Below are 14,813 nucleotides of genomic sequence, written 5' to 3' on the forward strand. Positions count from 1 at the left end.
TCTTAGTCCCCAGACTAGGGATCGAACCCATGCCCCTGGCATTGGAAGGTGAAGTCGTAACCACTGTACCACCAGGGAAGTCCCTCAAGCACTTTTAATGGCATCAGGGAAGTGAGGATTTTAATGAATGTCAGCTCTTAGTACCACTGGGCCGACAGCCTGCTGCCTCCCTGAGAAACACAGGGCGGCATCCTCAGCTTTGGGGTGGCCCCCCAAGGATGCTTTTCAAGAGGGACTCAGAGGGACACGCCCAGGAGCCCCCACTCTGCAGAGGCCGCCCTCCTGACGGCTTGGGGCTCCAGCGCCACCTCCCCCCGACCCCTGGAGGTGCCATCCCCCTCGAGGCATGCGCCTGGGCAGGGCCCCCACCTCGATGTCCCTGCTCCGGGCCACCTCCACGAAGTTCTCGTGAAGCTCCAGCGTCTTGTCCACCTTGTCGTCCGTCATGCAGTAGCATCGCAGACGCCCTTCCCGGGGGTCATTCATCTTGGCGAAAATGACAAACTTGGCCATGTAGGGCACCGCAGTCAGTTCCTTGTACAGCTGGTTGGCAAAGTTCACGGCTTCAGCTGTCCGGGGGCAGTCCGACAGCCAGAACCTGAAAGGACGGCAGCTTTGAGCCGGTCCCTAAGTGTCCAGGGTGGGGGCGTCCCCTCCATCCAACAGGACAGGCTGTGAGCAGGGCGGTGGCCGCTCAGACAGCCCTGGTGGGGGTAGGGGGGCGGCGCTTTCAGGTGGAGAAGGGGAGGGACAGCGGAGGACCCTCGTGCACAAGGTCAGCCTGAGTGCGGCCACCCCCAGGGACAGCGCCACCCCCTTCGTGCGGGGCCCGGGGAGTCGGGCCGCAGGGCAGGGTCTCACCTGGCAGAGACGTTGGTGGTGAAGGTGGCGCACTCGTTGGCGTAGACCAGCTTGGTGGTCCCCGTGATGTCTTCCCACTGGGCCTGGTCGGTTCCTCCTGGCACAGGTGTAGACAGGGCTGGGGGACCGTCTCCAGAGGCCGACGCAGGGCGTGCACACCTGGCTGAGGCCCTGATCTCAGGCCCCCCCCCAACCCTGCCACCCTGCACCCCGTGACCTCGTCCCCCCTGGGAGGACCCCCTCCTCTGGGGTCTGGGGGCTCTTCAGGGACAGGGAGACTCTACCCAGAGGCAGAACCCCCATCCCTCCGAGGGCCCCATCGCTCCCCAGCTCCATCCCCTCCCGTCTCCCCAGACGGCAGGACCAGGACCAAGGGGGTGCCCCTCACCGATGACGCTGCAGAGCAGCCTCAGGCTGGTAGTGTCCCCCTCCCCGCTGTCCCGGGGGTTGTCCATCCAGGACGGGGGCAGCGGGATGCGGAGGCCGATGGGGCGGTGGAACTTCCGGCGCCTCGGCTCCACGGTGACGATGGGGCTGAACGTGGCCTGGTTGCCCAGGAGTTTGGTGACCAGCTCATCAGGTACAGGCTGGGCCTGTGAGGTGCCCAAGGGGGATGTTCAGCCCAGAGCAGTCGAGGGGCTCATGGGCGGGGATGAGAGCGGCTGTCCTGGCAGGTTCGAAGGTCCCCTGGGGGCGTGTGGGGCCATCCTGCTGATGTCCTGCCCAGCTCCCCTGTCTGAGCCCCCACCCCCGTTTCCCTGCTGCTCCCCACTCCTCGGGGCCTTACTCGACATTAGGCACCTGTCCAGGGAGCCACGTGGCTTCCCCTCAATGCTGACCTGGTGGTTTAAACACGCCATCTAGGGTTTCCTGCAACTTAACAGAGCATCTGCCCTGTCCCGGCCACCCAACTCTCTTCTGAGCTTAAGGTCAGAGCTCTGACGAGATTGTTTTAGGCAGTGGACCGACGGGTAGAGATGTCCTGGGGGGCCTGAAGGCTATCTCCAAGGACGCGGGCTATCTCCGAGGGCCCTGACACCCTGAACCCGGTCCAGGCTGACGGGGCCCCAGCAGCCAAGGAGGGGCCGCGTGCATCACCTGCAGGGCCAGCTTCACCCTCTTGGTGACCGCGTTCTCGGGGAAGGTGGCCTGCACCAGGGGCACCAGCTTGCTCGTCAGAGAGCCGCCCTCGGGGCCGATGGTGTCGTAGTCCTGGTAGAGCCGCGACATGATGACGAAGTACAGGGGGAAGTCGGTGGTGACGATGCGGCACACGCGCTTCTTCTCCAGCTCCTCCAGGCTCCCTAGCTCTGCAACCACACGCACACGCCCGCCCGCGGTCACCGCCGCAGGCCTCCAGGGCCCCTCGTCCCAGCTCCAGCGGCCCCCTCCGGCAGGGGTGGGAGAGAGTCTAGGCCCCGAGGGAGCAGCACAAGGAGACCAGGCTGCAGGGGGCCTGGGCGCCGGAGCTGGGCCATCCCTAGACTCTGAGGGCGTCCCCTACCCTAGGAGGCCCCACCAGACCACCCCCAGCGTAGCCTCAAACCCCTCCTCCAGGAGGAAGGCGCTGCTTGGGCCCCCGGGCGCTCGCTCACCTTCATCCATCCCGTTGAGGATCTGGTCCAGGTAGCTCTCTCCGTAGCGGTTCTTGTGTTCCTTCCACACGGAGCCGTTTTCACTCCGCAGCACCACGAGCTCGCGGTCCCCACGGCCTTGGGAGGCGAAGTGGGGGATCTCCACGATGACAGGGCTGAGGGGGACAGAGGATACAGGGGAGGGGCTAGATGCGGGTGTGTGTGCCATGTGGGTGACGGCCGTGGGCTCAGGAGGCAAGAGCAGGCAGGCGGGGTGCAGTGGGGGGCCCCCAATGGGCTGGTCCTCACAGCAGACAGACCTGCCTCATATTCCCAAGACCCCCAGGACCCTCTCATCAGGCCCAACCTCACTTCGCAGGGTGCATCCTGCCACGGCCAGAATAACCCTGACCTTGGACCTGACTTTGAGTACCCATCCACGTCCTGGACAGGGGACCAAACTCCTCTGAGCCTCAGCGTCCTCTGTCAGTCTAGACAGTGGCATTTCCTCGGGAGAATGGTTGTAGTCATTGCTGTTATTTAGTCACTGAGTCATGTCTGACTCTTGGCAACCCCATGGGCTGTAGCCCACCAGGCTTCCTCTGTCCGTGGGATTCTCCAGGCAAGAATACTGGAGTGGGTTGCCATGCCCTCCTCCACGGGATCTTCCCGACCCCAGGATCGAACCTGAATTTCCTGTACCACAGGCAGATCCTTTACCGCTGAGCCACCAGGGAAGCCAAGAAGGACGGCTTTGAGCGGCACATTTAAAGGGGAAATGAACGTGAAAGTTTTTAGCTGCTCTGCAGTTGCTGGAGGAAAGACGGGGGCGGGGGGCGAGCCAGGCCATGGATGCAGACGGGAGGTCAGGGCCTCCTGGGCCAGGCCTGTGCCAGCATGGAGCCTGGGGTGTCTGAAGGATGCAGGGTTGCCAGGAGAGGCAGGTCTGTGGCAGGAAAGTTGAGGGGGGCCTCTGAAACCGTCAGTCTTGTCCTTGGGAACAAGGCTGCAAGGCTGTCTTCTAGGAAGACCGTTTCAGAACTTAACTAAGGACCCCCAGGTGGTCCTCCAAAGTAGCCGTCTTCATCCCCTTCTAAGAGCGTCACCCAGGACCTGAGGATGCTAAGCTCGCGCCAGGCGCCAGCCTCCTATGTGTACCTAGGAGCCCAGGGGCTTCTAGTTCTGACAAGTCAGGACACAGAGAAAGCAGGCGGGGTGGGGACTCTGGGCTCGCCTCCCCTCAGCCCAGGCGCAGCAGGGACCAGTCAGGGGCAGGGGAGTGACCTCTCACCTCAGAAACTGGACCCCTGTGGGCCCCAGGGCGATGACCCTGCTGGCCAGGCCCTCCTCCTCGGCCAGCGGCGGCGGCGTGGGCAGCTTCTGGGGCTTCACCAGGCGGCAGGTGATGCGGGTGGGTGCCGCGCACGTCCGCGGCGGGACCACCACCCTCAGGCCGTTGTGCCGGCTGCCCCGCATGGAGCCCCCGCGGGCATCCACCATGAAGCTCACCAGGAACCTAGGGCACAGCGGGTCCGTGTCGGCCTCTCCCGGGCGGGCGGGTGAGCGGGGCCAGGGCCGCCAGCCCCTCCCGGGGCACTCACCCTGTGTGCACCGGGCTGGCCACAGGGCTGATGTTGTCCGAGGTCTCTGTGGCCGGGCTGCTGGGGATCAGAGAGTCTTCATCGTACTCTTTGGACACCTGGACACAGGGTGGGGGAAAGGCCAGCTGTTATCACCCGCAGGGCATAGCTACAGCCCATAGTCCCGGCCAGTGGACCTCTCGTAGAGGCCAGGGAGGCTCGGCCAGCCGCCAAGGGCCCAGAGAAGGAGGTGCTACCCGGAACTCACTGACCCTTTGGGACAAAGCTTACCCAGAGTCTAAAAGGGAGCACAGGCCTCCTGGGACCTACACAGCCTCTCCTTGGCTCAGGACCCTGGGCCAGACTTCCGACGCTGGAGCGCGTCCTTCCCGTCCAGCCTCGGTCTCAGCTCACGAGCCACATGCACTTCCGGCCTGCCCCCTGCCCCACCTGCCCCGTGAACCCTGCCACATGAGCTCCACGCAGCTCCTTTTCACACGCAAGTTGGCGCCGGAGCCCACGCCATCACCTACGAGCTGCTTGGCTCTGGGCAAGCCACGTGAACTGGGGCATCAAGGGAAAAAGAACAGACCGCCCCCCCCATGCCGGGGGCGGGGGCTCTTCCCACTTCTTCCTCTGCAAACGGGCGGCTCCCCCTCCTCACAGTGATGCTGTAATTGCAGGCCCTCAGGGCTGCCTTGGCCCCAAGGCATGTCCATCTTGAGGACTCACGAAGCCTGTCGGTTCGGATCTACCCCTCCCGCTTTATTCTCAACTTGGCCCTCACTCTGGCATCTCCATCAGCCCCAGGTGCCCACGTCCGTCTCCTTCGTTGGACCACTCTGTGCATCATCCACCTCTTGCCTCCTCTGAGAGCCCTTGCCCTTGACTTTGATCTGGAAGGGCTCCCCACTGCCGCCAATGCTACTGAGCCCTTGGGTAGTCACCTCCCTGCGTTCTGAGACCCTCCCCAGCTGGACCATCTGTTCCTGCGTCCTCCCACACAGGGTCCCCTCCAGGGCGCCTGGCGGGACTCCAGGAAGCCCCTGCTGACTCGGTTCATGACTTAGTAGGGCCTCAGAGCACACGGTTGGCCAGGGAACAGCAGAACCCGGGTCCCCTTGGAGCTTTCTTGTCGCTGTCTTCGGAAGCACCAGGCGGATGTGCCGTGGCAGTGCCAGGGCCGTATCTGACAGTATCTCCCAAACTCCCCCCGGCCCCACGGCATGACACCACCGTCAGCCCTGTGGCCTGCCCTAGGGTGGGAGGGCTGACCGGACCGCGCCACAGCCATCCTCTCCCAATGCCACACTTGGGTCCAGGGCTTCCGCCGCTGCTTTCAGACACGCATCCCTTCAGGGTGGAGGCAGAGACCAGCCTTAGCTGGAGAACCGACACAAACCGACACGTCTGGCTCAGTGACCAAGCTCAGGGTGGCCGTTTCCAACCTCTAAACACTACACTGCTTCCTTCTGATCCCAGAAAACCTCTTTGCCGCTGGGGAAAAAAAAAAAGTGCCAGCTGGCATAAAAATTAAATCAAGGAGCATTACATTGTTTTAAGCCATCCCACCCATTTGGGGGACAAATTCAAGCAGCATTGGGGGAAGCCACAAATAGGGTACTATAATGAGTAACGACCGTGCTGGGGACAGCTCTCCTTGACATCCCCTTTCCACCTGGACTGGTATTTTTAAGCTCCCAGTAATCCCTTGGGGAAAGTGAGGCAGAAACTGTCCTGTTTTTATGGATGTGAAACAAAAAGGTGCTAAGTTCCGGACTTGCCCGCAGCTCCACAGAGGTGTGGCTGCAGCCTGGGGCTCCCTCTCTGGTATCGGGCCCATGGCCCCCACGGGTGCACACAGCGTGTGCTCAGGCGTGTGTGCAAGAGAACACAGGCTTAGGAGCCAGAACTTGTGCTGCCAGTTCTCAGCCCCGCCAAGACTAGCACGAGGGCGTCCCAGGCACCCTCGGGCTCTCAGAGACTCAGATCTCCAATAGCTGGGGTTATATGAGTGCTGGGGGCGCAGCTGCTGCAGAAGAGTCATGAAACCTGGGATCCGTGGGGCTTGGTAAGTGCTGTGAGCTTTATGAATTCTTCCCGTGCTTCAGGTCATCTCAGAGCAATCACTGCCCAGGGAATCTGTTCCCCGCCAAGAGGAGGTAAGAGAAAGGACGCGTCTCACCTGATCTGCCTCTTCGGCTCTGATCACCACTGTCTCAGGTGTGACGCAGGGAATCCGTGGGATGGCTGGGGATTCCACCCTGTACGCCGAGGACATTGGGACATCAGGGCACGATCCTTCTGCATAGCCCGTCATCTTCCACTGGGCGCCTCAGTGAGACATTTCCGTACCCCCAGGATCACCTATCCAATCCAATCCCGCCCCTCCACCATCTGAACCCTACTGGCATAGGTGCTACATCCTGGCCTGCCCTCCTCCACCTCTAGGCCTTTCCCCACCCAGAGCCTGTCTTGAGCCCGAGTTGAAAGACTGCCTCCTCCAGGAAGTCTTCCTGCACGCACCACCCCAGTTTTGTAGCCTTAGTCCCCTTGTTGAGGGAACTCTCGCTCTGGCCATAACATCTTATTCTGCATCATGGTCTGACCACTGGGTGTGTGTTTTCATTCTACCAAATTCATATGTAGGTTCTCTGTGGTTGAGGTCTTGGTTTTGTGTTTCTAACTGAAGTTCAGTAATACTAATCACAGGGTCCCTTCTCCTTGGTCCGTGGCCCTCATAAGCCCTGGGACCAAGCCGGCACATGTCTGTCTTTTCAGAAAACCCCAAAGGGCTCAGTGTTTCTACAAAGTTGTCGCTTTCACCTTCGTTCACAGAATCCCTGTGTGCGCCAATACACGCACATGGGAATAGCTCACCGCATTCCCGGAGGAATGAGAAACACGTGCCAGGCAGATGCAGACCCTCTGTGGACGTTCCCTAATGGACCAGCTGATGGAGGGACGTGGCTGGCCTGTGAGCTCAGCTTAGCAATAGTTTCTTTCTTATTATTTAAATTTCTTAATTGAATGAAAGGTTCTCTAAATTCTACGGTGCTTTACAATTTCCAAAGTTTCACACATGTGATTTCATGTAATCCTATAATATGTGTGTGTGTTAGTCACTCAGCTGTGTCTGATTCTTTGCGACCCCATGAACTGTAGCCCGTCAGGCTCCTCTGTCCATGAGATTCTCCAGGCAAAAATACTGGAGTGGGTTGCCGTGCCCTCCTCCAGGGGAATCTTCCCAACCCAGGGATCGAACCTGGGTCTCCTGCATTGCAGGCAGATTCTTTACCCTCTGAGCCACCAGGGAAACTCCATCCTATAATAACCCACCCCTTTTTTGACAACGGTTTCTAATGGGATTTCCCTGAGTGGATATTTCTGGTGCAAAACTGAGTGTTTGAAAGGGGGAGAGGTGTGGAGAGAGCATTGAGGGAGGGGAGGAGGAACAGTTGGGGGCAGGGACCCCAGAGAGGGTAGCAGGCTCTAAGGGAGGCCTCGGCCCCCGCCTGGCACCCCCGGTGCAGGGCTGGCTTATCCTAAGACACTGGACCAGCTCTCTGTCCAGGCCTGGGCTTCCTGGAACCTCCCTGCTCCGGAATCTTCTACCCTGAGTCTGGGGAGGGGGACCACCGCGCCCCCCCCCCGCCCCCCGCCACCGATGGGAGCATTTCTCACACTTGGTCCAGCTTCGGCACGAAGTCCAGCAGCTCTTTCTCTTCATCTACATCCCTGGCATCCGGCCTCTCTGCCCTGGAGCCAAGATCCTCCCCTGAAACCACACAAGTTTAAGTGAGTGATAGGAAGGAAATACCCTCTTTCTTTTTAAAAAGTGTTTTTTCTGCTCCTCCTCTCAATGCTTGCCCCCGCCAGGGCATGGGGCAAGGTCTCTGATGCTCGAAGGGGACCATAGCAACATCTTCATCTTCCACCAACAGCCCTGGAGCCGGGCAGCCAGTCCCTAACATAGACTGCACCAGGCTTTGGAGAAGATAACAACTCAATCAAAAGGAACTTTCTTCCTTTTGGGGGTTGGGGGGAGGGGTGGTGGCGTGCCTCGTAACATGTGGGATTAGTTCCCTGAAAGTGCAAGTCGCTCAGTCGTGTCCGACTCTTTGTGACCCCACGGACTATATGGTCCATGGAATTTTCCAGGCCAGAATACTGGAGTGGGTAGCCTTTCCTTCCTCCAGGGGATCTTCCCAACCCAGGGATCAAACCAGGGTCTCCTGCACTGCAGCTGGATTCTAAGCCACCAGGGAAGCCCAAGAGTACTGGAGTGGGTAGCTGTTCCCTTCTCCAGGGGACCTTCCCAACCAAGGAATCGAACCCAGGTCTCCCGCATTGCAGGGGGATTCTTTACCAGCTGAGCTACCAGGGAAGCTCTGACCAAGGGCTCAAACCCACAACCCCTGCTCTGGAAGTGCAAAGTCTTAACCACTAGACCACCAAGGAAGACCTGGAAGGAACCTTCTTTGCCTGACAAGTTCCACTTCAGAACAGCCCTTGTGGAGGGTACTCTTTCTCTAAAGAGGTGCTTCTGTTCTTTTCCACACCACATGCAACCGAAGAACAAACGCCCGTGGAACACAGCCCATCCGTCTGGAGAGGCACTAGGGACTTGTGTAATCTCAGCGGCTGAATCTGCATTCTCAAAGCCCATCGCCGGGAGGTTCAACCTCTGTCTGCAACCCCAACTCTGCCTCTTTGATTCTCTCTCCTCCTTGCCCTGGAGCGGGGGCCCTGGACCTCGCAGGGTCCTTTCCTGCCCCTCAGCGGCCCCTCCTGGCCTTGTTATCAGGAGCCTACAGGATGGAACCACAGCAGCTCATGCAGTTATGACCGCAGACACAGTGGCAGGTAGCACGGACGCAGACGTGGACAGGCTGGAGCCGCCCGCCAGGGCGTGGACCTTACAGGTGGAAATGTCCTGTTTGAGTCAAGCTCCGATTGTTATGGAAAGCAGGGGTGGATTAGTGAGAGCTTGGGTTGCTGAGGGTGAAATGCACTCATGAGAAAGGACCACAGGGAACAGAGAGTTTCATACCCATTATAGTTATATGAGCAGTTCCTGGAAAGCAAAGAAAGAGCCACGTTTAAGGAAGGGCAGGTTTGAAGTCAGGTAAAGTGAGGGGTGTTTCATTCAAGGGCGTTCAGGAGAGCTTTTACCACCTAGCCCACCAGGCTACACAACCCCTGGGTTACCAAGATGGAAGGGGGCAGAGAGAGAATCTGGTCCAGCTCCACCCTTCTTTATCATGAGGATTCTCTTCCAATTTAAGCAAGGAGACAGGTGTACTTGAGGCAGGAAAAGTACTACAAGTACCCTGCGGCCCACAGAAGTGGAAAATATGGTCATTTCATAATGGATCCGCCCCCCAAAACTGACTGACCCACCATGTGGTCTGAAGAGCAGCTGATGAAAAGGAATTCTTAACGCATTTTATATCGAACAGCTTGCTATTCGTTCAAAGCACAAGGAACGCACCAGGTGGAATTTTATGACAGTTCCTTACGGCTCTGGGAGCTGATCTGAGTAGAATCCCACTCCAGGTATGCTATATGCAGACACACATGTATTTATGCAACTTTCTGGGATTTTCTATTTTTAATCTCTGTGATGTAGATTTCCTTCTCTTAAAATCACATTAAAGAAGCCCTTTCGATAATGGACAGCATCATTAGAAGTGGTTCTGTCCAGCTGCAACTCTGATGACCTGGTGACCCGGGGTGGTGGCCAGAGGCCCCCTGAGTGAGTGTTCAGAGCCCCAAGTGCCCCCCTTCATCCAGCCTGACTCGACCCGCACGTGGTATGGATCCCAGCCTGTACCTTCATCTTCAGAGACATCCAGGATCTCATCCACCGTCTCTGGGAAGCTCATCCGGTGCTTGTCTGTGATCAACTGAAAAGAGAAAAAAGCGAGGAATTCAACCCCAACACCGCAGTGGGCCCGTTCACCCAGCTGGCAGTTATCTGGTTATGACAGTGGAGACCGGAAGGAGATGAGAAGGGAGGTCTGTCCCAGACAAGGAAAAGGACAGCTAAGAGAGCCTCCGGGGGTCTGGCAGGAACTGTAAGGAGAGATGAAGGGAACCCCAGCTGCTGGTTGCCTGGTCCCTAACCTCAGCTCCATCTGGGCCACCCCTTGGTCTGGTCGATGCCCCAACTCTTCTGCCCACCAGGTGGCAGTAAAGCCCCACCTGATGGAGGAGGACACCCCTCCACTGCACCCCCAACCCTCAATTCTTTGGGCTTCAAGCTTCCCTCAGGAATCCAGGACTCCAGAACATGCTCCACTTCCTGGGGCACCCCCTGGGGCATCCTGCAGGCTGTGCGTGTCTGAGGTGGGTGTGCAGGGGAGGAACAGACGTACCTCGACGCTGGTTTCATCAGTGACAACCTTGAGCACGTCTGTTACAGAAATGTAGCCCAAGCGCTTGGCTATGGCCAGAGGCGTGGTTCCATCCTGGGGAGAAGAGCAGACGGACGGCATGATCAGCCAAGACACACACCCCAATTGTTCACACTCAGAGCAAGACCCTGCACACGTGGTCAGTGGTGCTCAAGGAGACGAGGTGCCGAGGTACTTAAACCTCCAGTGCTGGGTGTTCAGAGGAGATCTCGCCACCGAAGCCAAGAGCGGCCGAAAGGGAGGCAGTGGGAGGTCAGAGCCGGGGAGATACCAGCTGGGGTTGCAGGAATAGGAGGGCCCCAGGTGGTACTGCCCACGGCTCCCAAGGCTGGTTCTTCGGGTGTCAGTTACTGCTCATGGAAACGGTTCAAATAACCCACATACTTCGGTGAACTCTTCTCAGGCCAGCCGGAAATCACAAGTCACCAGAAAATAAGGGAGGGGTAAATTTCTACTCTGATTTTAAAGGGAAGAGCTAACTGAAACTAAATGGATAATGAGGCTTTCCTTCTTTTTTTAATTTTTTGGCCATACCACATGGCATATGGGACCTCAGTTCCCTGACCAGGGATTGAACCCACGCCCTTTCAAAGTTCTCTGCTCGCAGGGTCTACCCCATGCAGACTGGGCCCCACCCACAGCGATGGCTTCAGCAACCACGGTGACAATCAAAGGTCCTCACGCTCTCCAAGCTGGAAGCACTCACGGAGATAAGCCAGTATCTCTGACAGTCCCACTGCTTGGGGAGGAAGTGACTGCTGAACAGTGACCACTGATGTGGCTGAAGACCCCGAGGCCCCCAAACATCAGGACCCACCCAAGACATTTGGTTCTGTTCATTCTTGTCACACTGAGAACAGCTTCACAGATTTTAGCAGGGATTTTGCAGAAGGTTTTGACAACATTTAAATAAAAATAAAAGGGAGAGGGTAAGCGGTGCTACTAGGATAAACATCCGCCTTCCCCATGCCCCGGGGAGCCTGTTCGGGCCCCAGACGCACTGGAGGCTGACCTGAGCTTCCCGGGTGAAGGGACGTCTCAGCGGCCCCCATGAGAGCAGGTCTCTGGAATCAGGGCCCCGGACGGTACTCACCGAGCTGACCTCGTTTGGGGAAGCACCATGTTTGAGAAGCAGTGTCACGATGTCTGTATGGCCTTGTTGAGCCGCCTGGTGCAACGGGCTGTATCCGAGCTGTAAAGCGGGTAGACATTTGGGAGGATGAGCTAGCGACAGAAATGAGCTAGCACTGCCCACCCACCACAGAGCCTATGTCTTCTGTATGCAAAGTGAAAAAAAAAAAAAAAAAGCATTTTCCTCATTTCTTCTTCCAGTGTCAGAGCTGAAAATTGTGGTGGAGCCCCACGTGCGCCCAGAGTGATTATAGGTGCCTCTGAGTTTGGCACTGGTCTTGTTACCGACCAGGGTCCTTGGCTTTTCCAGTCAATAGAAATTGATCAGGGGCCAGACAAGAAACTCAGGAAAGGCTTTACTGGGGCCCCTGCTGCAGAGGGGATGGGGGGTTGAAAACAAGTAACAGGCTTCCTTGCTTGCTCCCCAGGGGGAAGGGACAAGCTGGTTCCTGACATGGAGCGACAGTAGGGCGGGTCCAAGGGTCAGGCTGGAGGGGTGACTCAGGTGGTTTGCCTTTGGGTGGTGTTGCATGCAGGGGGCATGCACAGGACCCTGCTTTTGCTTCTGATAGCCTGTTTTTGCTCCCGGCTCTTTATAAGTGGCAGTTGGGTTTGTAGTCTCTGTGTATCTTGTCGTCCATGACTTGCCCCAGCTGCTCAGGCACGCGGTTATTTTTAGTCCCTTATAGATTCTCTGTATTTTTGTTGCTGGAGGAGATGTTTGTCCAGGTGCAAGCCCTGCAGCAAAGGGGGGGAGGTGGTCCCAACGTGTCTCGGCCTCAGGCATCCCCATACCTTGGTCTTGGCATTGACGTCTGCCTTGTGCTGCAGCAGAAACTTCACCAGCTTGATGTTCCCGTAATGACTGGCCACGTGGAGTGGAGTGTAACCCATCTGGAAAGTAAGAGGGGAGAGAGGGTGACCGGCAGGGCTTCTGGGGACAACACGCGTCACTCTGAGCTGGACGAGAAGGAAACTCACACGGTAACGGCGGTAAAGGGGAGGATGGATGAGGAGGCCTTGGCAAGGCTGGCAGCGGCTCCCTGGGCTCAGCTGTCCAGGCTGTCGGAGGCCAGGGGCCTGGGAGGGGCACGGGGCTTGGCGTCGGGCAAGCGCAGTGTGAGGTGAGCAGGGGAGACTCAGGGGGGCGGGCAAGCGGGTGATGGGAAAACTGGCCCTGGGCCTGGGGAAAGGGCCCGGCAAGGAGGCGCCTGTGGGCGTTAAGCCTTAGTGGTGAGTGAAGTTCCCCAGATGAAGTATGGTGAGAAAAAGTGGGGCTCATGGAACTGAGGCAATAGTTACAGGGAGTTCAGAAAAGACGGTGGGGGAGGGCCAGCAAAGAAGGAGGAGGAAAGCCAGGAGAGATCCGTGCTGCCGAAGCCAAGACAGGTCCCTCGGAGAGCCGGGGAGGCTGGCAGGGCAGAGGCCTTGCATGAGAAGGAGGTCCCTGCTGACCCGGACAAGACCCGCCTTGCCCTGCTGCCTGGGCTACCAGGTGGTACCATGAGGGTAGGAACTGGCCATGGCTTGGAATGAATGGACTTTGAGTATTTATTCACTTGAATTTTGTCCGCAGGGGAGGTAATTCTCAAGGAAGCTGTTTTGCTGAATATTTTAGCGCTCCCTCCACAAGCTGACAGGCCAAGGCTCTCTCAGCCCCTAAGTGTCCTGGGGAGCCTAATCCTGGAGTTCACCTGGATCCAGACCCTGCAGGCTGGACCTGAAGTGACGGGCTGGCTTTGAGATCTCTAAGGTCTAATAAAGGTCTGCCTAGTCAAAGCTATGGTTTTTCCAGTAGTCATGTATGGACGTGATAGTTGGACCATAAAGAAGGCTGAACGCTGAAGAACTGATGCTTTCCAACTGTGGTGTTGGAGAAGATTCTTAAGAGTCCGCTGGATAGCAAGGAGGTCACACCAGTCCGTCCTAAAGAAAATCAACCCTGAATCTTCATTGGAAGGACTGATGCTGAAGCTGAAGCTGCAATACTTTGGCCACCTGATGCGAAGAAATGACTCACTGGAAAAGGCACTTATGCTAGGAAAGACTGAAGGCAGGAGGAGAAGGGGGTGACAGAGGATGAGATGGTTAGATGACATCACTGACTCAATGGACATGAGTTTGAACAAACTCTGGGCGATGGTGAAGGGCAGGGAAGCCTGGAGTGCTGCAGCACATGAGGTCGCAGAGTTGGACAAGACTTAGCAACTGAACAAAAGCAGCAACAAGTTCTAACTCACAGTACAGGATCTCTCAGGGCAAGATCCCAAAAGACTAAACTGGGCTGGCGAGAGAACCTCAAAGGTCCAGAACATTCTTGGGTTTTAAGCAGGTTCCTGTAGAGGCTGTAGGCAGTTGGGGATAAAATACGTCTTGGATTTTTCTGGGAGCCTTTAATGTCACACTGCCGACTGGTGTTCATGGTGGGCTCTGGAGGGGGCTGGGGCTGGAGGGGTGTTGCTTTGTCTCTTTCATTTAATACACTTGCCTTGCAGTGAAAAGGAACAAAATGATGCCTCTTCCAGGAAGCCTCCTTTTCCCACCAAATGGAGAGACCCTCCCCTCCCTCTATGCTCCTTCTGGTTCACTAGCGCCCTCCTTGCACCGGACATCACACCTGCTGTCCCTTTCTGCTCTTACATCATCTGCAGGTGCCTTGAGGCAGATGTGTTGGGCACTGGGTTGTTCTCTATCCCCCACCCCAGAGCCACCCCCCCACCCCCACCCCCTCCAACCCTCTGCACACAGAGGCTCAAGGAATGCTGACCCGCTCCGAGCCAAATGCCAGACTAGAAGGCACAGAATTCTCCAGTGCATCCAGGGAAGCCTGACATTTTGATACCTGGCTCATGTAAGACAGGGATTGGAATCATGACTCGCTACAGAGGCTCAAAGGTCCAACCAACTTCTTAAACTCCCCACTGGAAAGTGAGCCCGTTGGCTTGGGGTCCACCGCTGCCCCTAGGAAGTGGCAGACAGGAATGGGCCGCTGTGTCCTTGGGGTTTCCAAACTCCTGGGATGGACCAGTGAGGGAGGCCAGAGCGAGCAGGCACGTGGGCGCAGGGGGAAAGTGTGGACAGGATGCAGGCTGTGAGGCTTACCCGGGTGGTGGCATCTACCGTGACACCGTGTTTGATCAGCACGTCTGCCACTGGAACGTGGCCTTCTTGTGCGACCAGATGGAGGGGAGTGAGTCCACTCTGGGAAGGAAAAGAAGTTCATCAGTTCGCAGCCAAGACAGAGTTCT

At 57.5% G+C, this 14,813-nt stretch overlaps 1 protein-coding gene across 16 annotated transcripts in view; it reads right to left on the reverse strand.

The window, feature by feature from the left end:
- ANK1 (ankyrin 1) overlaps positions 1-14,813 on the reverse strand; it is a 141,604-nt gene that overhangs the window by 44,054 nt on the left and 82,737 nt on the right. For 11 of the 16 annotated variants that reach the window (XM_069572690.1, XM_069572694.1, XM_069572686.1 and 8 more), the window contains exons 18-32: positions 14,668-14,766; positions 12,361-12,459; positions 11,528-11,626; positions 10,396-10,488; positions 9,852-9,924; positions 9,069-9,092; positions 7,700-7,793; positions 6,201-6,279; positions 4,037-4,134; positions 3,727-3,951; positions 2,457-2,611; positions 1,960-2,171; positions 1,250-1,454; positions 862-958; positions 370-598 (exon numbers count right to left, since the gene is read on the reverse strand). In XM_069572690.1, coding sequence (XP_069428791.1) covers positions 370-598; positions 862-958; positions 1,250-1,454; positions 1,960-2,171; positions 2,457-2,611; positions 3,727-3,951; positions 4,037-4,134; positions 6,201-6,279; positions 7,700-7,793; positions 9,069-9,092; positions 9,852-9,924; positions 10,396-10,488; positions 11,528-11,626; positions 12,361-12,459; positions 14,668-14,766 — 1,881 coding nt within the window. The remainder of the gene's footprint in view (positions 1-369; positions 599-861; positions 959-1,249; positions 1,455-1,959; positions 2,172-2,456; positions 2,612-3,726; positions 3,952-4,036; positions 4,135-6,200; positions 6,280-7,699; positions 7,794-9,068; positions 9,093-9,851; positions 9,925-10,395; positions 10,489-11,527; positions 11,627-12,360; positions 12,460-14,667; positions 14,767-14,813) is intronic. The other 5 variants (XM_069572693.1, XM_069572689.1, XM_069572684.1 and 2 more) reach the window with 1 other exon arrangement.

Source organism: Ovis canadensis, chromosome 26 (assembly GCF_042477335.2).
Source record: "Ovis canadensis isolate MfBH-ARS-UI-01 breed Bighorn chromosome 26, ARS-UI_OviCan_v2, whole genome shotgun sequence".
NCBI classification, from domain to species: domain Eukaryota; kingdom Metazoa; phylum Chordata; class Mammalia; order Artiodactyla; family Bovidae; genus Ovis; species Ovis canadensis.